Consider the following 27,074-nt stretch of genomic DNA (forward strand, 5'->3'; position numbering starts at 1 on the left):
GGGTCGTTCTCTGGGAAGCCCACTCAGTGGTCTGATGTGGCAGACTGCGGCTGTCCCCCAGTGCCCACGTCCCCTCCTCCCTGCAGCTGGGGAGCCGTGTGAACACGTACATCCTGGCCAGTGCAGGGGGTGGGGGAGGAGTGTGTGTATCTTTGTGTAGTGCCCCTGAAGGGAGGGCACAGCATCCCTTGCCCAGCTGAACCGTGGAGGTGGTGGTGAGAGCCGAATACTGAGAGAGGAAGCAACATCGGGAGGACGGTGGAGCAACAAAATAGCTCATGTCTGGGTTCCTCCGTGACCGCTCGGGGCAGGTGGCTGCACCGCTGACCTGTCCTGTTAGAGCGACATCAACCCAGGGCCTCTCTGTTTTAGCAGCCAAACCTGTACCTAAGCCATGCATCTGGCACGCAAAGCTCTCTACAGCGGCCCCAGTCTCTTTCCTGCCCCGATTCCAGCGCATAGAGTCACACCCCTGACAACTGGGCCACACGGAACTGCTGGTTTTTCAGTCCAGCATCTCCCTGTTCTCCTTTCAGGTCCCCCCCCTTGCCCCTAGTCCACCCAAGGCTCAAGGGCAGAGATGGGCCTCGGGCCTGATCAGGCAGCCCATTCTGCCCCACCACACGCCCTGGCCCCTGGCTCAGGGGTGGGAATGGACCCAAGGCAGCCAATGAGTAGTTAGGAGTGCTGCTAGAGCTGGGGGAGCAGGTGCCCCCTTCCCCGGTGCTAAGCTAAAGGGAGGAAGACACAAGCTACTGGGACATCCTGCCCCTAATGCAGAGACAGAGAGCTGAGAGAATGAAGCAGAGTCCTGATGGGTTTGTTCAGACCCGAGTCAAGCGAAGACACTGCTTTCACCCCCCACCCCCACCCCCCAATGCTGGCATGGCCGGATGTAAGCGAAGCACCCAGGGAGCAACAGCTAAGGAGGTGCTCCCTCTGCACGCACACAAATCCAAGAGGGAGGGTCCCCTTAAACTTCAGCCCTGGGCCTCACCCTGGTGCGGTGCTGGTGCTGAGAGAAGGGACAGGTCCGAGGAGCGGAGGGAGAGTGACGCAGACCATGCATTCCCTCACCCGCAGCGTTAGAACCGTTCACTGGGTAAGATTCAGCTCCCCCACAAGCTTAGGGAACTAGCTATCAGCCTGACGAAGCAGGACCTGAGGCCGGAGCCTGGGTGGCCCTCGGGCCGGCAGCGGTTAGGACAGGACTCCCATCTCATCCACGCCCACTGCCCTCCCCCATCAGTGCTCTCGCACTAGTGCACTTCACCAGTGCAAACCATCGCCACGCCGAGTGCATGGGGTGCGTTTACTTGCTCCTTCAGTCCTCACGGTAACCCACGGGGGAAACCCAGGCACAGATCTATAAGCCACTTGCCCGAGGTGACACAGCTGGGGGACCACAGAGCCTAGATTTGAACCTGAGCAGTTCGGCTCCAGAGACCGATGCTGAGCAATGTTTCCTTTCGAAAGTAAAGGTCTTAGGCTCTGACAGCCATATGGTCTCTGTGACAGTACTCAACTCTCCCATCACAGCTCGAAAGCCGCCGCGGATGATGCCTCACCAATGGGCATGGCTGCGGCTCAGACACTTTATTTGCAAAAACAGGCTGTGGCCAGATCTGGCTCAAGAGCTGGTGTTTGCTGACCGACCCCAGCGCCAAACTGCCACGCTATACACTAGTTCTTCCTTATCACGGGGAGACGTTCCAACCCCCGGCGATGCCTGAAACTGCGCAGAGCACTAAGCAGCTGTGAGCTTTGTTATTCTGTGCATACACACCTATGATGAAGTTTCATTTATAAATTAGGAACAGTAAGGGTTTAACAATGACTTGTAATAAAATAGAACAATTATGACAATAGACTGTAATAAAAGTTATGGGAATTATGGAGTAAAGTGAGGGTCACTGGAACACAAGCACTGTGGTACCTCCACAGTGGATCCGATCACTGAGACGCCTCGTGACTAAGAAGCAGCCGGTCACAGCACGAGGTGCCGGACAAAAGGATGATTCACGTCCGGAGAAGATGGAGCCAGACAGCATGAGATTTCATCTTGCTACTCAGAGCACTGCACGGTTTAAAGTTAGGAACTGTTTATTTCTAGAATCTTACATTGAATCTTTTCGGACCCCAGTTGACCACGCAGGGGCACGGAGAATAAACATGCCCAGCCTGTGCTTTACAGTGGCCTTTGGAGAACAGAGGGAAATTAAAGAATTCCCTGAGACTCCAACACTCAGAAGAGGAAACAGGGACTGAGCTATCGATCATTAAAGCAGTGGTCGGCAAACTGCGGCTCTCGAGCCACATGCGGCTCTTTGGCCCCTTGAGTGTGGCTCTTCCACAAAATACCACATGCGGGTGCACGTACAGTGCGATTGAAACGTCGTGGCCCATGCGCAGAAGTCGGTATTTTGTGGAAGAGCCACACTCAAGGGGCCAAAGAGCCGCATGTGGCTCGCGAGCCGCAGTTTGCCAACCACTGATTAAAGGAAAAGATCTTAGCGAAAGTACAGGGCCTGAAGAAGGAAGGCGGGTGCCGCCCTGCCCAAGAACAGGGAGGTGGGAGGCGCGGAGAGGTGGCCACGGACACTGTGCTCCCACAGGAGGTCCCGTCACTCGGCGATGCACCAGCTGTCTCTGGAACCCTGCTCTCCACTCTGCCTGTGGCCTCACCGTTTTGGGCTCAGGCTCCAAGTGTGGCCTCGCTGCCCCCCCGGGCTTTGCAAACTCACTCTCAGAGCATTTCCTAGCGTCAGCAGCGGGGCCCTTGGAGGTGAGCCCTCCGTGGGAGAGGTAAGCCTGGGCTTTCCCGCCTAGAGCCAGGATGAAGCTGTAAAAGCCTTGAATTTCATCACAGAGATGGATTTCCCATGACACCTTCAAAGAGAGGGTGCTCCTCCCTCCTCCCCAGGAACCACTCAATAACTGTCCAAATGCTGAACCCCTGCAAGAGAGGAGGAGGAAGGGGAGGGGCGCATGCGGGAAGCCTACTGGGCATGGGGCCCATCCAGAGGCACAGCCAGGCCCCGCCCTGGGTTGCTGCTCCTTTACCTAGAGAGGGAGAGCTTGGACCAGGGCCTTGCTCCTCCACGTGCCAGCACCGGCCTTCCCTGGGGATCTGAGAAATGTTGAATTTCAGGCCCCACCTCAGAGCTGGGAACAGAATCTCATTCTGACCAGACCCCAGGTGATTATGCGCACACGGAAGTTTCAGTAGCGGGAGGTTGAAGAGGCTTTGTGGTGGCGCTGTTGTTTCCGCCTGTCCAGCGTGTCCCCGGTCTTCTGGTGAAAGCACCCTGGTTTCCTTTTGGTAAATCCTCCCCTCCCCGCCCAGACCCCAGTTCAAGTGTTCCCATGGAACGGAGACCAGGGGTGGGTGGAGCAAGTGACCCAGGCCTGGCCCATCTGAGCATTAGATCCCGCTGGCCCACAGTGACTGGGTGATTGGTTCAAGGGAATAGCAGGGTGACAGTGTGAGCGGGGACCTGCTGGCGACCATCTTGGTACCACACAGGGCAACAGGGGAGAAGCAGACTTGAAAGATGGAGAAGAGCCCTGCTCCACTGTCTGAGCACCTGGATCCAGCCATGCCTGAATGGGGTTCCCACTGGCAAGTAAGAGAGCTGGAATTCATGCAGCTCTGCTGGTCTCACCTGAATTATAAATGTGAGAGAGACCTTCCACATTCTAGGAGAAGCACTCATGTGCCCTTCTCTCTTCTGCAGCTCTCTCCTCCCCCTTTCCCCAGAAGTATCCCTCTCCCTTCCCAGGAGTTTGGCACAACTGCTCGCCCGCCAAGATGTGAGGAGATAGGTTTGCAGGAGGCATTAAGGCACTTAACCAGCAAGTCCTTACTGAGTACTGTCTGCATACATGTCAAGATACAAAAAATTTCAAAACCAATGCCCTGGCCCGAGGAGTCACACAGAACACATAACAGGAGGTGTTTATGAAGCAACATGTGACAAAACTAAATGCTGAGTGGGTACCTGAGAGGGGAATAAATAGTCCCTCCATCTGGCTGGCGCTCCCACCTCAGCCCCAGGAGGCACCTCTGCCACCCCTGGGAGGTGGAGAGCGGCTCTGCCCACATGACGGGCCCACCTCCCCATAAAGAGTGCGAGGCTGGCAGGTTCCAGCCCCAGGCACGCCAGCTCCCTGCCTCCCACCTTCACGCCTCCCAAGGATGATGCCTGGCTGGCTCCCTGCCTCGTACACTGCTTTACCCTCAGTGGGCGTTGCTAAGCAGCTGCTCTCTCCTGCCCACTTGCAGGGCTCAGACTTGGGTAGAGCTTTGCAAGCAATCATAGACCAGGACAGAATTTAAAAGCCCCAGCCCCCAAACACCCGTGTTCCAGTCTACCAGCCACTCCTGGCCCGCCATGCTCAGCATCACGTGAGTGTCAGCAGCATTGTAAGGTATGCACTAAAGCTCACTGTCAATTAGAAGATCAAGGCCGGCCTGCAGGGTGGTGAGGCTGTGCAGTATCAAATGGCGCCCTCTAGAGGCAGGCGAGCTCTGAAGACAACAACAAAGGCAGGTTTGGGGTGGGGAGTCAATCTACCTTATTTGATATGTTCTTCCTGGATTTGTCTGATCTCTTACAAATAATAGCCCTCGACACTCGGTGTCATGCAAGGCCACTGTAAAGGCCGACGCTTTATGGGCTGTTTCATTCATTGTCCTCGCTGCAGGGGTTTTCAAAACTCAGAAAGGAAAACAAAGGAAAGGGCGTCCCAGGCCTCACATGTCCACCGTGAGCTTTCCTGGGGCGCCTGAGCTGCCAGCCCACAACAGGAAGCCAGGTACACACGGAGGGAGCAACGCCGCCCCTGCTGTAATAATGGCAATGAACTTGCTTTCCCAGCCTTTCAGGAAAGCCCACCCCACCGTAAATTGCTGGAAGGCCAATCCCTTCACTACCAATTTAATGCTAAGAGCCGATGACTTTCATCAAATCTGACAACATTTTAGTAAACGACAGCTCTGTTGATTAGGCTGCTGTCCACCCACGTATTACAAGGCCGAGGAAGCCATAAATCTTAATCCTCGGATAGCAGCAGAAAGATCTAAGGCCAAGCGGGGGGCGGGGGGAGGACAGTGCCGACCAGGGCCCATCTATCACCACCAGGGCTCCACAGGGCAGGTGGCAGCTCGGAAGTCCAACAAAGCAGCACCATTCACCTGGCTGGTTCCCCAGAACTGGAGTCCCAAGAAGGGTTTCGCAGGTGCCGCTGGGCAGCCTCTCGGCCCGAAGTTAGCTGACTCTGTGACTTGGTGGCCCAGGGATCCTCAGGCCGGTGAGCCCAAGGCAGCCCCTTCCAGCAACGGCAGCTCTACCCAAAAGTGCTTCCTAGTTGCTGGGCAAGACCCTAAGAAGGAAAATCTGTCCTGTTCGAGAAGGTTTTGGGCTTGGTCAGTAGAAAGGGGATGTGTGACTCAGAGTTTAGGGGAGACACTGAGAAAGACGGGCAAGGAAATAGGTTGGAGAGGCAGGGATGCAGCAGGGAGGAGGTGGAGCCAGCTGGGAGTAGACTGTGACCGCTGTGTCCCTGCTGACCAGCCAGTGCAAATGCACAGGAGCCACACCTGTCCCTCCTGCTGGTACGGGAGTAACTGAAGGACTGGGCAGGGCTGTGGTCCCTGGACCTCCTGAGGGGGTGGCTTTTGAGAACTGGCCACCTCTAGTCATTGGAGACTCTGCTACCTTGACCCCTGGCTGCCTCCAAGGACAGTGGAGCCCATTCAAAAGGGTAGAGAGACTATCTTCATCTCTATCTTACACACCCGAAACCTGTCGCCTAGAACTCCCTTCCATGGAGAACTTGCTTCATAACGCCACTACTCAGGGCCAAAGGAGACCAATCCAGTCTCCTCCTGAGACAGTAACAGTGCAGTTGGTGCATCCAGTTCATTTAGGGCCCCCTCTGTGCACTGGCCACCAGCCTCCTTTCAGCTCTCATCTTCAGGGTCAGCTCCGATGTGGCCCCTGGGAAGCCTCTGCAGCCACCCTCTCTCGAGCACCTCTTCCCCCAGACACTGTCATCTCATTGCACTCTTCCCTCTCTTTCACACGCTTGTTTATTTGTTTGCTTACGTGCTTTTCATCCTTGGCCTCTCCACCCACGCCCCATAAAAGCAAGCTCCAGGGAGCGGGCCTGGCCTGCATCACTCACTGCTATGACCACAGTACCGACAAGTGTCCAGAATTTAGTAGGTGCTCGTAAGTGATCACAGAAGGAATGGAGGACCGACGTGTGAGGAGTGAGGAGCCCTGGTGTCCCCAGGAAGACCGCCCTCAGCACTTGCCCTGCACTGACTACAGCAGTCATACATTTTACTGATGCTTCCTCTGTGCCGGGCGCTGCTTGAAATGCTCGCCAAACATTGGCTCATTCCATCCTCGTTACCAGCCCTGTGAGACAGGTACCATCATCAACCCTACTGATACTTCACAAAACAAGCACCGCGAGGTTTAGCAACTCATCTAGGACCGTGCAACTAGTCAGTGACGCAGCCAAGGCCTTGAACCTGGGCATCGGGGTGCCGAGTCCATACTCTTAACCACTTGGACTTGTCTGTCACCTGCTGCCAAGGGCTTCTACCTGAAGCACAAGCAGAGCCCCCGCTGATGGACCACCTGACACACTGTGAGCACATCTTTCCCAGCAGCCCTGGGAGGTTTCATTGATGAGGAGCCCAAAGTTCAGAGAGGTCACACTGTCAGCTCCAGGGCACACAGCTATAAGGAATTTGTCTGACTCCGAAGCCCTTTCCCTCCTACTCCTTAGGGGTCACAGGTTCAAATATCCCACAGAGCCAGGTGGGAAACGGAAAGATGTAAGAGAAACAGTAGCAGAGCAGATAACAAAATCCAACTTCCACTGGGCCTCAGCTCTGGGACCCTAAGGGAGCGGTGGGGACTGCAGCAAACCAGCGGGCTTGTCCCCTAACCATGCAGAACGCTCCCTGGCTCCCACTGGTGGCTGCCTGATGGGAGGGGGCCCAGCCTGGGGGCCCGATCTTTCCATTTTTCTAGAGAAGCAGGAATAGAGCTTCTTAAAAATTACATAAAATCTTTTGGCCCAGCCAGTGTGGCTCAGTGGTTCAGCATCAGCCCATGAGCCAGGAGGCCATGGGTCAATTCTCAGTCAGAGCACATGCCCAGGTTGCGGGCTCGATCCCCGTAAGAGGTAGGCAGGAGGCATTCCTGACCCTTCCTCTCTCTAAATTCAATAAAAATATTTTTAAAAATTATGTAAAATCTTTTTAATTTAAGTGTTAGCAAGTGACTAAGTCTTGTTAACTCTGTGAGTTCAAAAACACGTTATCGCTTGAAGTTGTTAACTTTGGAGTCCACCAGGCTGGTCCTCCGAGTGTTTGAAAACAGTGGTCGCATCTCCCTCCCAGTGAGCAGTTCCCACGTCCTCACGGTAAGGTCTTCCAGGGCGGGAACAGAGCCTTATTTGATTTTTTATTTTTAACTCCAGAGCCCCGCCCATGGTAGTAACTGTTAGATGAATGGACGATTTCTTTCATAACATGGCTCTGGTCCACTCAGCACTGCTGAGTGCTTCCTGGGGCCTATGTCTCTGAGGGGTGGTCCCAGAGCACTGTGCGGGTGGTGCAGCGTTGATCTGGTCAGTAATGGGGGGGTGGGGGGTTGACCCCGGTACCCATTCCACTCTCTCCTAAGATGCCTTCCTGTTCAGTAGAGGCGGAAAGCTAGACACTGCGCCTCGCCAGACTCTCTTCAGCTGGGGTTCTGGACGCGCCTCAGGTGAGCCCATCAGATGGCCTCACACCGGCAGGGAAAGCAGAAGCGAGGGGAGGCTGTCTGTGCCCAGCACAGTGGTGGAAGGATGGAGCAGTGACAGAGGCGACGGGTTTTTCAGCAACATCCCACCCTGGCTCCACAGGGCGTCTCTTCACCGTGTTGCCCTAGCAAGCACAGCCTCATTCTGAGGCCAGCGGCTGTGGCTTCTTCATTCCTGGGTCACAGCTAAGGTGACACATTCCGGATGCTGACCCCACCCCTTCCCTACCGTGTCCCAGGCAGCAGCTTTTCTGGCAGGTCTGGCTGAGATGCTGAGTGCCATTCCTGGAGGCCCAGCTCAGAGCCCATCCTCTGCTGGCCCAGGGATTTTGCAAGCACTTGATTCCCTGCATCACATTCATTTCTGATTAAAAGAGCCTGAGTGGTCTCTATTGTTAGGCACTGGCTGACCCCTCACTGATACGGTGCAGAAGGACAATTACAGTGTTCATGGCATCAGGAAGCCAGGAAATTAGCCATGATTAGGCCCTGTGAAGTGTGGGACCACAGGGAGAGGCTGGGAGGGATGCTAATTAATCCTAGGCCAAGTCTTTTAAATTGCATGGATTCTGGGGCAGCCATTAAGTCACAGACAGGATGCAAATATGGCTCCTGATAATAGAAGGCTCTCAGAACAACTAGAAGGATGGTCTGAAGTGGGAAGTGGAGAAAGACCTCATTAATGAGAAAGTAGCATTCATTGCTCGGAACAAAGGAGGCCTCCAGCTCCACGCCCTGCAGGCCCTGCTCCCTGGCACTGGAGCTGGCTAGCAGGAACCCCCTCCCCCATTTAGTCAGAGCCCCACCAAAGTCTCTGCAGAGAAGCGAAGGGCCACTAGATTTGGAGTAACAGATCCAGGGTTGAAACCTCAGCCTACCCTCCTCCCTCAGTAGCTGTGTCACTCTGAGCAAGTCACCTGACCTCTCTGGGCCTCAATTTCTTCAGTGGCACAATTAGGACTTATAGATCTACAGGATTATTGCAGAGATGGGCCAATAAAGTATATGAATTTACTCGTAGATCCATGCATATAGTACAATGCAAAATATTATAAGCAGTACTTCCCAATCTCGGTGAGCAGAGGATTAAAACGTATATACACACCATTGCTCAAGCCTCACCTCAGACCAAATGAGTCGGAATCTCTGGGGGTGGAGCCTGAGCATCAGTATTTTAAAAACTCCCAGGCGATGTGAACGTGCAGTGGGGGTTGTGACAAACAGGCCCCTGGTCAGGTGTGAGTAACTGCAAGGTAAGGTATACGGACTATATGGGCAAGAACACTGGGCCCTCTCCTCTCCAGAGGCCAGTGCCACATGCAGAGAGGGCAAGCTGCCGTGAGTGCCCAGCCAGCCCACCCACTGCCCACCGAGATTCTCACCGCCCCGCCGTGATTATGTTTCTGTTCCCTCAATAACCCCACTCCTTATTCTAAAGTGCGAGCTGGGGCCACGCTCTTGACCTGGTGCCATCCGCGGCGCTGGGCTTTGCTGGGGGCTGTCCGTGAATTCCGTCTTAAAGCTTCTTCAGCTTCTCGAAACAGGGTTCTTCGTCCATAATCTACACCAGAGATGAGGGAGGAGAATCAGTGAGGCACAGGTGGCAAGCTCACAGTGATGTCAGTTTTGTAACTTACATTTAAGTACACGTCAGTGTGCCCACAATCCTGTATGTGAAGTTATTCGCTGTAGCACCATTTGTAGCAGCACAGCATTAGAAAAGCTAAATGCCCAGCAAAAATGGAATAATAGTAATCTATAATAATAAAAGCATAATATGCTAATTAGACCGGATGTCCTTCCGGATGTCCTTCCTTCCAGACCAAGCTACAGCAGGCGGGGCCAGGGCCAAGGCCCTTGCACAAATTGTGTGCATTGGGCCTCTAGGATGTATAATAATGTACAGCCGAATGGAGCAGGTCTATATACAAAAGGAACACTCTCTGGGGATAGAAGCAGGATACAGGACAGTGTGCACAATAGGCCAGCATTTGTGTAAAGAGGGGGGTGGAGGGGGGAGAAGTGTGTTGAATGAGTGAAGGTACTGCCGGCGGCCCCAGTACAGAGACTCCTGTTATCTGCCCTCCCTGAAACCTGGACTCAGAGAGGCCTGCTTCTCCTAAGTAGCAGCAGTCGCCAGGTTCCTTTGCCATGAAAGCTAGAAGAGTCATTCCATTTTCCTCTTTGCCCTGGGGGCTAGGAAGCTCATGCTAAACTCCAAAATGAATTGCAGTAACTCTCCTCAGGAAGCTTTCAGGACATCACGTTCACTGTCTATTAATGGCTTGGGATTTTACCGTGCCTGTGGTAACAACACAAATCAAGATTACTGTGTGTCAGAAACATTCCTTCTGCCATTTAACCTTCCTGGCAAGCCTGGAAGGTGGGTATAACGATTCCCATTTTACAGAAGAGGAAACTGAGGGTCAGAGAGGACCCAACTGCAGAGGTCTCAGAGCTAGAAAGTGGCAGAACACGGTTCAAACCCAGCTCTGCCTCATTCCAGCTCCTCTCTGTACTATCTAGTGTAACTCGATACTACACTAGCCTCCCAGGCAAGGCAGCTTTGAAGGGCACCCTGGCACCCTATGGTCAGGTACCCTTGTTAGTCCGATTTTTAAGATGAAGAAGAAAGGCAAAATGGCTCTCCCAAAGTAGCATGGTCAGGTGGGACCTGCCTCCATGTGCTCTGCCACTTCACTCATTCAACCACTGAGTCATTTTTGGTGCCTATGTTGGGCCCGGCCACTGGGTTGGCTGCTTTCTATTCTACTTCACAGACTTCCTGTGCTTTTACTAGAGGACACATGAAGCCGCTCAAAGTGTGCAGAGTATGGAGTAACCACATTAAAAAATGAACAGTGGAATCAAAACAGGGGTTGGGTGCAAGACACTTCGAGTGAAAATCAGGTATAATCAACATTCTCTTAGGCATTTCTTTAAATTATAGGCACTTGAGAACTGGGAAGTGTAAAAGCAGGAATCGACTGCTCTGGCCACCTTTGCCCTGGGGCAGTGGAGGCCAAGACTAGTTTTAAAAGGAATAGAAAAGGATTTCTCTCTCTCACTCTCCTTCTGGCCAAATGGGTATAGTTGACTTGTATAGGTTAACTAGTTGTTTGCTGGTCAGTTTATGTGCATAAGATGCAGCTCCACTGCTTCTAATGAGTTAACGGAACTGTTGCTTGGACCATGGGCCTGGGCTCACCCTGTGCCCCCTCGGCCTGCGAGGCACTTCTGGAGACGTGGGAGTGGACGGCTCTCCGTGGCGACGCCTTCAGCTCCGAATTGGCCCCGTTGACGTAGACGGAGAAGCCCTGCTCCAAGTGCTCCAGTCTCAGCTGCACGGGGTCCTTGGCTTTCAAATGCTTTAATATCCTGGAAGAGAAAGGATCACCTGATCCTCTTACAGGATCTGGGCCACCCCCACCCCCATGCGGAAACTGAACTGCTGCTCTGATCATCAGAGGCTGGGGGTGGGTCCCCAGCTGTTTGCAGACAAACAGCCTGGAGGAAGCCCATTACACCCAGGGGGAAGCAGGAGGAAGACTGTTTCCCGCCCTGCAGGGATGCTTCTGATTTCATTCTGAGGCTCAAATGTGCCCACGTTAGCAACAAACCAGGGAGCACATCCTTGCCCCACAGTGGCTGAGACAGAAAGTGGGCACACGTGCGCACTGCTACCACACAGCCCGGACTCCCAGGGACCATCCCAATGCCATGCGTTTCCTCTTGTGGGGACAGCGGCCCTCGGTTCAGTGTGTAAGCAAACGTGGATTCGGGTCTGAGCCTTTGTGAGAGAATCCACAGAACACACCAAGTCAGAAACCCCTCGGCCGACCAGGCAAGCTGGTTTTTTGCTTCAGTAAATAAATGTCCTCTCAACCACTTGCCTGATATGTCAACTGTCATCATTTTATATTCTAATGCAGTTAAAAATATATCAATGCGGGCTTTTGTTCAAGATTAATGATGTGATTATCACACTCATAGGCTAAAAGGCTCTTGGCCTGAGCATGGCCCGGTGGGTCTCCAGTTCAGGTTTTGATTCAGCTTTCTCTAAAGGCCAGCTCACGCCTCAGGCCTGGTCCTTTCCCCACTCATGCGCCACAGATGGTGTGCATGTCCTCTTCGGCCCCTCCAGAGCTGCTCCCACCTGACGCTAAACCCTTCAGTCTCATGACAAAACCCCTCATGCACCCCTATCAACTAGACATCCGCACAAGAGGAAATACAACCAACCAACATGGCAGCAGGTGACTAAATAAGTTCCTCCCAAACTAGCAAAATGTAAATTTTAGAAAACAATAGTAATCACATATGGGGATGTACCATATGCCAAACTCTGTTCTAAACACGTTATACCAGCGGTTCTCAACCTGTGGGTCACAACACCTTTGGTGGTCGAACAACCCTTTCACAGGGGTCGCCTAAGACCATAGGAAAACACATATATAATTACATATTGTTTTTGTGATTAATCACTATGCTTTATGTTCCATTTGTAACAATGAAATTGGGGGTCACCACAACATGAGGAACTGTATTAAAGGGTCGCGGCATTAGGATGGTTGAGAACCACTGCTTTATACCAACAGTTAAGTTGCATTATTCTTGGTAGTTACATTCTATAAAGTTGCTGCAAACCCTGAATTAGCAAAGAGTGAACATAGCTCCTAGAGGAGACACAGGTTTGGTTCCTGCGAGCCGCTGGTCAGTGTTTTTACCACTGAGCAATACATAACCTTGCTGTATGCATGTTTCTGTAGGAAGGCACCTTATTTAATACAGAGTCGACTGATTAACATTGAACTCATGGCAAGCAGCACTCACACTCACGCCTGGATGAAGCTTACCTAACGTATTTTCTCTGAAAGAAACATCAGCCTTTCATACTTAACAACACTAGAGAGCACTTCAGAGCTATGCCTGAGGCCCGTTTAAGCAGCGGGATCACCAACAAAAAGCACACGCATGTGGAAAGCGCAGCCCTAAGTATACCGCGGAGAGGACCCTGTTCTCAGTGTGAGAGCCGACACAGAAGGCAGGGTCGCCTTCTTCTACCCCTCAGCTGACAATGTGCAACTAAAATTTTCTGCCACTCTGCAAATGTCTTTGAATTACTGTAAAAGCACTGAAAGTATTGATTTTGGAGTTGCAAATAAATTCTAGCGAGCAGATGAATTCACAAACATGGGAGTACTGTGAGCCATGAGGATTGGCACAACCATCTATGGCAGTGGTTCTCAACCTTCCTAATGCCGAGACCCTTTAATACAGTTCCTCATGTTGTGGTAACCCCCAATTTCATTGTTACAAATGGAACATAATTAAAACATAGTGATTAATCACAAAACAATATGTAATTATGTATGTGATTTCCAATGGTCTTAGGCGACCCCTGTGAAAGGGTCATTCGACCCCCAAAAGGGCTTGCGACCCACAGGTTGAGAACCGCTGATCTATGGAGTAATTGCATTTATTATCCCCATTTAACGCCCAGAGTACCGGGGAGTGCGATTGCGCTCCTCCTGTCTTTCACCAAAAGTGCCGGGAGCGCTACCGCACTCCTCCTGCAGTGTCACTATTAGATGCTAGTAGTTCACTCTTTATTGACAGATGGCACCTAAGTGCAGATTACTTATGATGCTGAATGTTTGTAGTTCTAAAATTGACCACTGGCATTTATCTGCCTAATTTTTTACAGGTACTACGATTTTATGAAGTTTACTGCTGTAAAATCAGCAAAAATTCCTTGGCAATTTTAGCATAGTTCCTAGGATATTGGTTGGTACTCAAAGGGTTAATAGATAAGGAAATGGAGGCACAGAGAGGTTAAGTAACTGGCCCAAGGTCACACAGGTGGTATGGTGGTGTCAGGGAGGAAGTGAGACATAAGACATGGGGTCTGCCCTGGGGTCCTGAACAGAGGCCAGACCAGCCGTGGGCAAACTACGGCCCGAGGGCTGGATCCGGCCCATTTGAAATGAATAAAACTAAAAAAAAAAAAAAAGGCCGTACCCTTTTATGTAATGATGTTTACTTTGAATTTATATTAGTTCACACAAACACTCCATCCATGCTTTTGTTCCGGCCCTCCGGTCCAGTTTAAGAACCCATTGTGGCCCTCAAGTCAAAAAGTTTGCCCACCCCTGGGCCAGACCAACATTGCCATCAGACCGCCAGCGGGCAGGTTCAGAGACAGGCGGTTCTTGGTGCAAGCTCAGAGGAAGAAGATATGACCTCAATGCCAATGTGACCTTACTAGGGCCCTAAACTAATTATAATAAAATTTGCATTTCAGTTTTGACCCCACTCCTGTGGGTTTTTCTGTATACATTATGGGTAAGGGCATGCCCAGAAAAAATATAGTTTTTGTCAATCATCCCTGAATGCAAGTCAAAGTCTCCACACAGAAAATCCCTCTTTAAATCCCAGGAGTTGAGGGCCATGTGCGCTCGCCTCTCTCTCTCCCCCACCACCCCACCCCCACCTGCTCCTTGCTTGGAATGTATGTTCAATAAGCCCCACTTGTAATTGATGGAGGTTTTCATGATTCAGCTTTACTATTGCACCTGCTTTTGTATCCCGTGAAATGAGTTAAATTTCACACCCAAAACATGAGCTAAAACCACCTATGCTCTTACAGTACAGCTGTTTACAGATTTTGTTTGCTTTACACCTCTTCATAATCTTTCTCGGGAATGGAGAATGGAGAATACAAGTATGCAAAGTTTCTTTCAGGCCTACAAAAATAATGAACAGATGCCTCATAAATGGCCGTAACACTTAATTATCAAAGTTTTATAATTCATTATTAGTTAAGCTGTTTTAATATTAGTTAAGCTGTTTTAATATCTTCAATTAAAACTGACAGTGCAAGCCTAAATTTAAACATAAATAAATAAATAAACAAACAAACAAACCCCATTTTGCTTTACTTTTCTTTTCATTGACCTTAAAATCCTTTCTGCATCGATGAAAAGAACCAAGGTCCCAACCAGTGACCCCAGTCGGTAACACTGGCAGGACTAAAATGCAAACCTAAGCAGTTTGGCTCCAGTCTTCACCAGACGAAGACAACTTCTACAGGTGGTGGGATGATGTTGAAACCAGAAAATATCATAGACACTGGTAGTAACTCACAGAACCTTCTCAGAAGTAATTATAAAAATACAGAAAATGAGAAAAACCAAGATGGCGGCATAGGTAAACACTGGAGATTGCTGCCTCGCACAACCACTTCAAAAATACAACTAAAAGACGGAACGGACATCACCCAGAACCACAGGAAGGCTGGCTGAGTGGAATTTCTACAACTAGAAGGAAAGAGAAAAGCATACCGAGACTCAGAGGAGGTGCAGTGCGGATACGGAGAGGGCTGGCAGCTGAGGACACGATTGTCTTTTTCAATTGGGAGGGAGTCTCAGGCTCTGAGCTCCAGTTCCGGGCGAGTCTCTGGGGACCCAGACTCATACGGGAGAAACGGGGCTGTCTGGCATTGGTCGGAACTCGAGGGCAGCTTTCTCTCGGAGGCACATGCAGCTTTTGCCAGGGCCTCTGAAGGCAGGACTGAGAGCAGCCATACTACTTGATCCGCCAGCCCTGTTGATCCCCTGGGACCCTGTCCCGCCCAAGCCGTGCAGGGAGGCTTTTGCATATGAAAGGCCCAGCCCTTTGTAATCTGAAAATTACTTAACAAACTCAGCTGCCCCAAGGCCCCAGGGCAATTTGCATTGCTTTACAGCTGGCTTCTGCTGAGTAGCCGCAGGCAGAGGCTAGATTAGCACCTCCTTAGATCCAAGAGCCAGTGTACCCAGTGGTCAGAGTGGGACTATCCAATTACAACTCCTCAGATCTATAAGGGACACACTCAGGGGGCAGACTCAGTGAGCACCAAAGCCCCACTGAAGCAAGTCTTGCCCCATAAGGGTGTCTTCAGCACAGAAGTTCTCCCACCGTAGACACAGCTGATTCTCACAGCCAATTGGCCTGGAGATCAAATCCTCCCAGTTTTACCTACAACAATCAAGGCTTAACTACAACAAGACTGTGCACAAAGCCCACAAGGGGGTGCACAAAGAGTGTCTACCTCAGGTAATTGGGACACTTAGCACAGAAAGCCACTCTATCGACACAGCGAAGCTTAAAAAATGCTGAGACAAAGAAACAGGACACAAATGACAGAAATGGAGGAAAGCAAAACTACTGGATATAGAGTTCAAAACCACACTTTTAAGGTTTTTCAAGAATTTTCTAGAAACCGCCGATAAATGTAGTGAGATCCTCAAGAAATCTAGTGAGATCCTCGATGTTGTGATAAAGGACCAACTAGAAATTAAGCATACACTGACTGAAATAAAGAATATTATACAGACTCCCAACAGCAGACCAGAGGATCACAAGAATCAAGTCAAAGATTTGAAATACGAAGAAGCAAAAAACACCCAACCGGAAAAGCAAAATGAAAAAAGAATCCAAAAATACGAAGATAGTATAAGGAGCCTCTGGGACAGCTTCAAGCGTACCAACATCAGAATAATAGGGGTGCCAGAAGAAGAGAGAGAGCAAGATATTGAAAACCTATTTGAAGAAATAATGACAGAAAACTTCCCCCACCTGGTGAAATAAATGGACTTACAGGTCCAAGAAGTGCAGAGAACCCCAAACAAAAGGAATCCAAAGAGGACCACACCAAGACACATCATAATTAAAATGCCGAGAGCAAAAGACAAAGAGAGAATCCTAAAAGCAGCAAGAGAAAGAAAGTCAGTTACCTACAAGGGAGTACCCATACGACTGTCAGCTGATTTCTCAACAGAAACTTTGCAGGCCAGAAGGGAGTGGCAAGAAATATTCAAAGTGATGAATACCAAGAACCTACAACCAAGATTACTTTATCCAGCAAAGCTTTCATTCAGAAGTGAAGGTCAGATAAAGAGCTTCACAGATAAGAAAAAGCTAAAGGAGTTCATCACCACTAAACCAGTATTATATGAAATGCTGAAAGGTATTCTTTAAGAAGAGGAAGAAGAAAAAGGTAAAGATACAAATTATGAACAACAAATACACATCTATCAACAAGTGAATCTAAAAATCAAGTGAGTAAATAATCTGATGAACAGTATGAACTGGTGATTATAATAGAATCAGGGACATAGAAAGGGAATGGACTGACTATTCTTGGGGGAGGAAAGGGGTGTGGGGGTTGCGGGAAGAGATTGGACAATAATCGTGCACCTATGGATGAGGACAATGGGTGGGGAGTGAGGGCGGAGGGTTGGGTGGGAACTGGGTGGAGGGGAATTATGGGGGGAAAAAAGAGGAACCCATGTTATAATCTGAACAATAAAGATTTAATTAAAAAAAAATACAGAAAATGCGACACCCTTGGTCTTTGGTCAGTAAGTACATTCTGGCAAATTGTTACTGATCAGTCATAACAAACCCTGAAAGCAACCCAAATGTGCAAGGGCAGGAAAGTGGAACCCGGGCCCCCATGCAACCATTATAATTATGAGGAATCTGTCGAAACTTGGGCTGTTGTTAGGATCTGTTCAGTGGTGAAAATGGCAGAATAAAAATGTACATATGTGTTTAAGTGCAAAGTTGGAAAAAGGTGTTTGTGGACCCAGAATGGAAGGTGATAAATGTAAAAATTAAATCAGTTGTTAAGGTAGGGTGGTGGCTTTATGGGTGATTTCTTTCTTTGTTCTTAACTGTTTCTTGAGCTGCTACTACATCCATCTTTTCGACCATCGTGGCAGGAACATTTATTACAGAGGCTTATCTCTTGTCAGCGCGGAAGCCTGGGAGATGCCTGACGGTCAGGCAACAGCGTAAAACAGAAGGAAAACACAAGTAACTAGGAGACGATTTCCAAACACAGCAAGAGCCGCACTCTCTGGAGCCAACAGCACGGGGCTCCCTTGGAAAGCACGGGCATCTCCAGGGAGAGGGCCACAGGGAGCCCTTGCCCTGGGAGGCCCCAACATGGGGGAGGGGGCTGAGGGGTGGAGGGGGACGGGGGGGTCAGAATCTGTCTCCTAATGCTACCTTAATGGTTACGGCGGCAGCCCGTTCCCCAGAAGCTGGGGCTGGCCCTCCACGTGGGCCTCTCTTTAAGCAGGATGATTTATGAAAATGTGGATTTATGAAGCTGATAAATGAGGAGATAATTATTCAAACTGTGAAAGGAATCACTAAAAGAACTCCTCTGCTGCAGCTGAGCACATCAGTAATATTCACTGGATCAAAGAAAAATGGCTTTAAAAAAATTGATAGACTATTTCGCATAAAAAGCTGCCCTAGGTGAAGGGAATTCAAAACAATCAGATTGATTCCTGCCCTTGGCGAGATGGAGGCCCTGCCCCTGCTGCCCAGTCCCACTCTGCTCTCTTGCAGGTCTGGTTGGTCTCACGTAAGGCGCAGCATCTGTGAATCCCTCTACTCTCCCTCCCACCCGTCAGGATTCAGTCCCTGGGCTGCAGGTCCATGCTGAGTACCAGGGACAGTGAGGGACTCTCTCCAGACCTCTTTCTGGAACAAGTGGCCCCAAGGAACTCCAGGCCTAGCAAGGAGGGAAGGCACAGGTGCGCTTCCTAACACAGACCCCGGGTACCCAACCCACAGCGCAAGCATCATTTCCATTTTATCCCGTACCGGTCATTTGTACAGAGAGCTTTTTTGTGCATAAGAGGAAGTGGAGACAAGGTGTTATAAGGAAATGACGGGGAACACAACACACTTGATGGCTGGGGGGTCGGGCACAGGCAGGGACCCAGGTGAGAGGACTAGCCGACCTCAAAGAGCGGGCAGTGCGCTGCTCATGAACCTGACTGGGCTCAGGACGGAGCTATCCCCGTCTGAGCGCGGAGATTGCTGTGTGACTGTGGACTAGCCCAAAGGTCACCTGAGGGTTCTAAGGGTCAGGCATTCAAGGTCTACCGGATGCCAGCTCAGGGAGAAGGCATGTTTAACATTAAAATGATGAAGAGGATGATGAAGAAATCACACTTCGGTGGAGGGCTTACTATGCACCGTCAAATACCTTGTCTCACTTCCTTCCTGGCCCTGCGATGTAAGTCCTCCCATTGGCCTGTTTTATAGATGAATGTGCCAAGGTCAGAGAGCCAAGGAAGCAGCCAGGATTTAAATTACAGTCTGCAAGGCTCAAGCCTGCCTCCCAGCGCCTTTCAGCTGTTTCTTGTCTCCTCACCAGGTTTCACACCACAGGGCTCTGAGCAAGGAGGGTTCCCAGAGGAGCGTGGCTCTCAGCTGAGGAGTCTTGGAGGTGGTGGCGTTGGAGTCCAGCCTTGAAGCATGAAGCAGAGAGCAACGGTGCTAAAGCCTGCCATTCCTTCCAGAACCTGGTGGCCCTGGGCTCTGGGATTGGTTCTCCAGGACGTCACCACCCCAATCCACGTGGGCGGAGGTGGCGCAGTGCTGAGGGCAAAGCTCCGCACTGGGGGCTCTGCCAGTGCCCCGGCTGCATGACCTGGGGCCAGCCCTCAGTTTCCTCTACTGCAGAATGAGACCAAGAATGCCTACACCTGTCTGGTTGTCAGGGGATGGAATGGGAGGCCAGGCTGAAGCTCCAGCTCAGAGCCCAGCCTGTGCGAGGCCCCCACTGGATGCTGGTTCTCCCATTGCTTCTTTTTGCCTGAATCTTCTCTTCAGGCTTTGGGTTCACCTCCCACATGGGCAGGTTTTCCTCTAAGTTTCCCTCAAAGAAAAAAGCAAATAATGCCGCTGCTGGATTCCTGGCCCTGGCCACGCTCCACAATGAGAGGTGGGTGTTGCAGCCCCCTTGGCTGTGAGCTTCAGTCCCTCCGCACACCTCTGCCCTCTGATCCCTCTGCTTGCTCTCTCCTGAGTCCTGTTGGGCATGGTTACATCTCTCAGGAAGGCGAGTGACCATACACTCAGTGTCCTCTGGAAGGTTTGTGCAGGGTGAACGGGTCTCTCCTGGAGCACATGACTGCTCTGTGCTCCTCCGGCATAGTCTGGGTGGCCTGGTGCCTCTCCTGGAGCACATGGTTGCTGGGTGCTCCTTCCGGCATAGTCTGGGTGGCCTGGGCCTCTCCTGGAGCACATGGTTGCTGGGTGCTCCTTCCGGCACACTGTAGGTGGCCCGGTGCCGCTCCTGGAGCACATGCTCGCTGGGTGCTCCTTCCGGCACACTGTAGGTGGCCTGGGCCTCTCCTGGAGCATATGACCGCTCTGTGCTCCTTCCGGCACACTGTAGGTGGCCTGGTCCTCTCCTGGAGCACATGGTTGCTGGGTGCTCCTTCCGGCACACTGTAGGTGGCCTGGTCCTCTCCTGGAGCACATGGTCACTCGGTGCTCCTTCTGGCACACTGTAGGTGGCCTGGGCCTCTCCTGGAGCATATGACCGCTCTGTGCTCCTTCCGGCACACTGTAGGTGGCCCGGTGCCGCTCCTGGAGCACATGCTCGCTGGGTGCTCCTTCCGGCATACTGTAGGTGGCCTGGTCCTCTCCTGGAGCACATGGTTGCTGGGTGCTCCTTCCAGCACACTGTAGGTGGCCTGGTCCTCTCCTGGAGCACATGGTCACTCGGTGCTCCTTCTGGCACACTGTAGGTGGCCTGGGCCTCTCCTGGAGCATATGACCACTCTGTGCTCCTTCCGGCACACTGTAGGTGGCCTGGTCCTCTCCTGGAGCACATGGTCGCTGGGTGCTCCTTCCGGCACACTGTAGGTGGCCTGGGCCTCTCCTGGAGCATATGACCACTCTGTGCTCCTTCCGGCACACTGTAGGTGGCCTGGTGCTCCCAGCTGAGGCCTGGGGAGGCCCTCCAGGGCAAGAGCTGTGTGGTAGACACCTGTTCTTCCTGCCAGCCTGCCCAGCACCTCTCCCCCACCTTCTCACCATAGCCCTATAGACCCCCAACTTCCTGGGAGTAGTTCCTAGTTAACCACTCCTTACTCTACATGGTGTGGGTGAGCTCGCTCCACCCCAGCTTAATGGGTGTCCAAGGAGTGGCCAGTCAGACCATGCCACCTCACCAGAGAAAGAGGGTGATTAGCTCAGGAATGAACCTGGGTCCCCAGCCTGACCAATGGGAGCCCTTACCAGCACTTTTGTGGAACTATTAGGAAGGAGGTACTCTCCCTTCCTCGAGGTCAGATATAAATGTGGGGTTTCCAGTGGCGGCCTTGGCCTTCGTGAGGGGCGGACCTGTCTGAGATGTCTCCAACATGGGAAAACAGAGCTAAGAGATGAACAATGACTGATTTCAGTGACATAATTTTTTAAAAATTGATTTTAGAGAGAGAGAAAGGGAGAGGGAGAGAGAAGAAAGGAGAGGGGGGGAGAGAGAGAAACATCGATATAAGAAAGAAACATTGATCAGTTGCTTCCCACCCTGACTGGGGATCAAACCCACAACCTTGGCATGTGCCCTGACCAGGAATCAAACTGGTGACTTTATGGTGCATGGTATGACATTCAACCAACTGAGTCACGCTGACCAGGGCTCAGTGATGTAATCTGAGCACCAGGATCCAACCATGCCGGAAGCCAGAGTATCATCCTGGGTTTTTTTATTTCATGAGCCAGTAAGTGTCTTTGTTGCTTAAAGTCCATTCACCTTGGGTTTCTGCACCTTCCAGTAAGAAGCACTAACAGTGTGTCTTCCTCAGCACACGGTTCTTCATGCTCGTGGTAAGGCGAGGCACTGAGAAGGCGCAGTGAACTGAGCGAGTAAAGAACAATGTTCCGGGCAGGTCTCTCCTGAGCACTCACACCAGTGACTACTGCACCCCCCTCTCAGGTCACAGGGCAACCCACACAGCAGCCTGGGTTTTCATCTCCCTCTAGGCACAGAGTAAAGCTCAGAGGCTGGTTTCCTAGCCAGTCAGATAACAGATTTCTAACTTGGTAATGAGCTTAGAGCCCCTGGCTACCCTGGCAGGTTTCTCTCCTCTTGATTATTTATGACAATGTCAAACAAAACGTTATTTAGAAAGTACAGCCCAGCCACACCACTTCCTGGTTGTATGGCCTCGGGCTAATTGCACACTGCTCTGGTCTCCACTTCCCTGTCTGTAAAATGGGTGCAACAACTGTATCTGCTCCATCAGGTGGGTAGTGTGCAGACAAAATGATGACGATGGGGGCGAGGTGACAGGGTGAGGCGCCTGGCACGCACTGGCACTCCAGAAAAGGTGCCTTTAAAGCAACATTGATGACGGCTCAGGTGCATTCCCCTTTTTTCTTTTTAGGTGTTTCTTTTAGTTCTGCCTTCTAATTTCCTGTCATCAAGCCAGCTCCCTCTTGGTGACAACACAGCTCCCAAATTTTATGGCAACTCAGTTTTAATATTTTTTAATTGCCTTTGTGCTGCAACCTGGCCACTGGATATTCTCCTACACGCTTATATCGGCTGGTACCTCTTTGAGCATATACTTATTGATCCCCGATTAACAAGAAGCAATTTGCTCATATGACACTCTCCTCCAAGAGAAGGCACATGTATTTAATTAAACGATCACCCAGGTGTCAGGGGCACCACCCAGCCTGCCAGAAACTGAGTGGAAGCAATCTGCTCCGTGGCATTCATGAAGGTGGAAAACCCACACGGGGCTCCTGGGCACAGCCTTCCACTGCTCCAGCTGGAGGTCACCTGTGGGGAGAGGGGGGACCGAGCACAGAGCAGCTGGGAGAGGACAGTGCCTTCCAGCAGGAGGCATTTCTGGCTGTTCCCATAGTTTTCTATTCAGAGGTTCCCACTGGAGGAGGTAGGGCCTCACCAGGGTGCACCTGGATAGGTGGGCGGGTGCTGTTGTCATAGATACAGAGGGTCTTAGTAGAATTTAGTAAAGGGGCCAGTGGGCAGGAACACTACACTCCTACAACACATGGGACTCTCTTTCACATAGAAACCTGTCCCCTGAGACATGCCACCAGGAGTCCAGCCACAAGCACCAGGAGTCCAGCCAGTCAGAGGAGGGCTGAATCCGCGTTCAGGATGACAAGCCCTACACATCTGGCCTGCAAGACCCAAGCTTATTCCCGTAACACAAAGGTCCAGATTAGCACCCAGTCCTTCCCCTCCTGTAGGTCTGTTTTAGGGGCCTGCACCACTCTTCCATTTGTTTTGCACTTTCACTTGAATCCATTACTAACATTTAAAACACAGGAGGTTTCACACCACAAGCGCAGATTTCCGGCTTCTCTGGCAACCGTGGAGGCCATGGACGTGCCCCGTGTTCCCAAACAACCGGCCTGAGCTGAGCACTCTCCCCACGGAGCTGGCTTCGCTCACTGCCTGGCCCCTGCTAGCATCTGAGTTTGCAAACCCAGCTTCCTGCAAGGCCCCAGGCCTGACGACAGACCGCGGTGAACTGAAGGTGAACTTCCAGAGGCGGCACACTTTCGCAGCACTGAGGACACGACGCCTCTTTTGAACCAGACCCCAGTGCTTTGACCGCGGTCACTAAACACTGCGCCCACCGACTGCCGGCTTTTTCAAGAACCAGCACCCCAGAGCCCAAACTCATACTGACTTAACGTTAAGTGACATGGGGACCAACTTCAAACACAAATGCACAGTGACTCCACCTTTACATAACGAGGCATGATTACAGGCTCAGATTTCCCAGGCCCAGCACAGCCTGAAAGATCACAGCCTGGGCTCTTGCGGTGACTAATGCACAGGCCCTGCCAAATCCCAGCTTTTCATTACAAACCCACCTTCTCCCAGAACAGGAACAGGGAGGCAAGAGACGGCACTTACACGCCGAACAGTTTGCTACAGCTCAATCAAAAGTGCAATTAAGTCAGTGAATGGAGAAATAGGAGCTGGCATTGCAGAGAATACTCCCAGCCTCCGAGTGGGGTGACTGCATCCCACTCATGTGAACCAGCGCCTGCGTGCTGTTGATAAATCTAAATAGGGTTCTTATTTGGCTAATATTAAGGGCTGCCGGCGAGCGGCTTTGTCTTACCGGTTCCTCTGCTGAAGCAATATTAAATACTCATCATGTTTCTCATCAAAGTCTGTCACCATGTCCTTAGTGTAACCCTGAAATGAAGAAACAGAGCAGTGTGATATGGGAAAGCAGGGAAGCATTCGCTGAGGCCCAGCGAAGTGCACAGGAGGTGGAGAGGCAGAGGGTGACCTTGACGCAGGCGTGGCTCCCCAGGCGCGTCACTCAGGAGCCCCAGAGCCCCAGAGGTTGTCCGATGTCCCAATGGGTTGTGAACACACACAACTAATGATCTACGAAAAGGAGAAGCCGATTCCCCAGCACCACCGTTCATTCCTCCCATGCCCTACAAAATCAAGGTCGTGGACAAGATTTGAGCTTCACTCTTTTCTCCCACTTGTTAACTTTTCTCAAAGTTATAACCAGATGCAACCCAAATCAGTTGACTAAGAGGGGGTCTCGTTTTTCTCTTGACACCACAAGAGAAATGCATGCAACAACTCAGTTATTACAAATATCTGTGACCCAGAGAGTGAAGGTCCCTTAGGAGCAGACATGTGGGGATCTGTACCTGTCCTTTTGACAACAGAGCTCTGGATTCCCTTTGGGGAACCATTCAGCCCCTCCTTTCAGTCCACTGGCTGCCTTGGATGGCCTTGAAAGTTCTTTTGTTTGCCTCTAGGATCACATGACCTGGGCCTTGGCCTAGCCAGTCAACATAGTGCTTCCCGCAGCCACAATGATTCACTGGTTTAAGGTTGAGACATGACCAAGCTGGGCCCTTGAAAGACAGCCCTGGGCTTTGCTGACGCTCTCAGGGAAAAGCTGCTCTCTTCCCACTGCAGGGCTAAGCTGATGAGATGCAGGTCTGAATTGCCTGAGAATGAAGTCAATAAGGACAGCAGATCTGAGAGATGGAGGTTTCTAATGACATCATTTGAGCTCCTGGATCCACCCATGCCTGAAGAATTTAGTTACTGCTTTGCAAGTTTCAGCTGAGTTTCTGCCATTTGCAGCCCAAAGAATTATGTCAAAAATCATAATCTGACCATATAATTTTATAGGTATAATTAACAATACTACACGTTTAAAGCGACATATAAATATACTAGTAAAATTCCCATTATAATCCTATATAATAAAAGCCTAATATGCAAACTGTCCCCTCGTGCGGTCATTTGACTGGGAGACAGGGAGTTCAACCACTTGCTATGACATGCACTGACCACCAGGAGGTGGTGCGGAACATGGTGGGCATCAGCAACGTGGTGCTGGCAGTGGGTGGCAATGGAGACACTGCTGGCCCGATGGGCCCCGATAAGAGTGGGACTGTGGCGGGATGGTGGAGCAGGTGAGCGGGCAGTGCCAGGCCAAGGTGGGTGCTAGTCCACAGGCTGGGATGGGGATCTGGGAGTGGGTGGCGGTGACCAACTTCCCGGGGCCCCCCCGGGTGGGGGGCTGCAATCTCTTGCCAGCTACCTGGGGGCAGGGGTGACAGGAACAGAGGTGCGCTGAGAATGCGGGGTGTCTGCAGAGCTCGCTCTCACTCCCTCTGCTACCCTCCCCTGGGATGCCAGGGCTCGCACAGAGGAAGCCCCACGCTCAGGTGCCAGGCGCCTGCGAGGAGCCGGCCCTGCATCCACGCAGCCTCTTCTGGGTGAGCCAGGCCACAGCCGCTGGGACCGCAGGGGCTGGTTGGGCTCCCCGTGGGTTCGCGCAGAAGCTGGTCTGCAAGGCCGACCAGGAGAAGCAGGCTGCCACCTAGCTTCTCTGCAGCGCCTCTGGGCGGCCCAGAGGTCCCGCTGTGCCCCGGCCTGCTGCGTTCAGGTGCACTCTCTGCATCTCCGCATGGAGACTTGGGCACCATGACTCAGGTGGAGGGGGGTCCATGGGGGCCGGGGGGCCCAGGTGCTGTCCAGGGTCCAGAGATCAGCTGGGACCTGTCCTTCCACACCAGATGCTTGCGCTTCGATCACTGGCCAAGCCTAGGAACTGCACCCATGTATGAACCTCTAGTTTGATATATATTCTTCTAGATGTTTTTCTTTGTTTATGATATACATATATACATATTTATAAATACACACACAAACACACATCCTTTTAAACAAAAATAGGATCACACCATAAACAATTCTTTGCAATTTTCTGTGTTCCTTAAATAACTTTTTGCCAAGGAATGGATTAAAAAGACAGGATCAACTTGGTTCTAGTCACAAATTATAGGGATTAAGTTTTAAATGGCAAGTAAGATATCTGTAATAAAAATGCAATTGTGTGAAAATCCAAATGATTAACATGGGAAGAAAAAAAAATCTCTGTTGTTCTCTTCTTAACTTGTCAAAATGTGGCTTTAACCCCATTATTCTACCAGAACCCTACCCAAGGATGACTGAAACCTCAAGCAAATGTAACAGCTCTTCCCTTCCTCATCCCATTCAGCTGCTCTGTGCCCTGGGGAACTGCTGACCACTCCTGGCCGAGCTCTCCTCTAGCTTCTGCAGTTCTGAATGCGCCTCCTTCCCTCTCAGCCTTCTGCCTGGGCCTCTCTGGCTACCCTTCCTCCATTGGCCTCAGATGTGGATGGTCATTGTCCATCTCACCTTTCTGGGCCTCTCTTCCTGTCTTAACTTCTCTTTCTGATCCCAAAGAAATGGGCTGTGGAACCCAGAGAGTCACTCCTAGTCCAGGGCTGAGCCTTAAGGACACTGGGTTGGGAGGAGGCTCAGTTCCTTCCAGAATAACAACATGTGTGTGATGGGGACAGTTTATGCAGCATTTCCATATACACGGTTCTCCTTTGATCTTCACAGCAGCCCTTGAAGTAGTTATTATTACCCCACTTAAGATACAAGGAAACCCCTTCAGGCATCTTCCAGGAACTGGGATCCTCCTCCAAGGCAATTTACATAACCATTTTGAAATATTTAAATGACCGCTGATATATTACAGTATGGGATGAAACAGTCTATGACATTTTTAGATGAAATATGAGACTTCAAAGAGATCTCAGCTTGTGGTGGGCTGCCCTGGGCCTTCACCTCATACCCTCCAGAGGAAGACGTCATCAGAGACTTGAAGAGCACAGGCATAAATCCAGCCAAACTTTTACCAACCTGCGCCTCTCAAATGCTAATGTGCGCACCAATCACCTGGGGATGGTGCTGAAATGCGGGCTCTGATTCAGTGTGTGTGTGGGGGGCGGGGGGGGGGGGCCTTTTCTAACAGGCTCCCAGTTTGAGTAACAAGGCCCTAGATTAGTCCTTCTTACTCCCCACTATTCACAATACAC

General features: G+C 51.2%; 1 protein-coding gene across 1 annotated transcript in view; it reads right to left on the reverse strand.

The window, feature by feature from the left end:
• Nucleotides 1-27,074, reverse strand: part of LOC102431232 (protein KIAA0556) — a gene marked incomplete at its 3' end in the record, with an annotated part of 154,490 nt that overhangs the window by 66,727 nt on the left and 60,689 nt on the right. The window contains exons 3-5 of the mRNA XM_006105584.3: nucleotides 23,801-23,877; nucleotides 11,038-11,207; nucleotides 9,293-9,390 (exon numbers count right to left, since the gene is read on the reverse strand). Of these exons, the coding sequence (XP_006105646.2) occupies nucleotides 9,293-9,390; nucleotides 11,038-11,207; nucleotides 23,801-23,877 (345 nt within the window). The remainder of the gene's footprint in view (nucleotides 1-9,292; nucleotides 9,391-11,037; nucleotides 11,208-23,800; nucleotides 23,878-27,074) is intronic.

This window comes from Myotis lucifugus, unplaced genomic scaffold (genome assembly GCF_000147115.1).
Source record: "Myotis lucifugus unplaced genomic scaffold, Myoluc2.0 scaffold_700, whole genome shotgun sequence".
NCBI lineage: Eukaryota > Metazoa > Chordata > Mammalia > Chiroptera > Vespertilionidae > Myotis > Myotis lucifugus.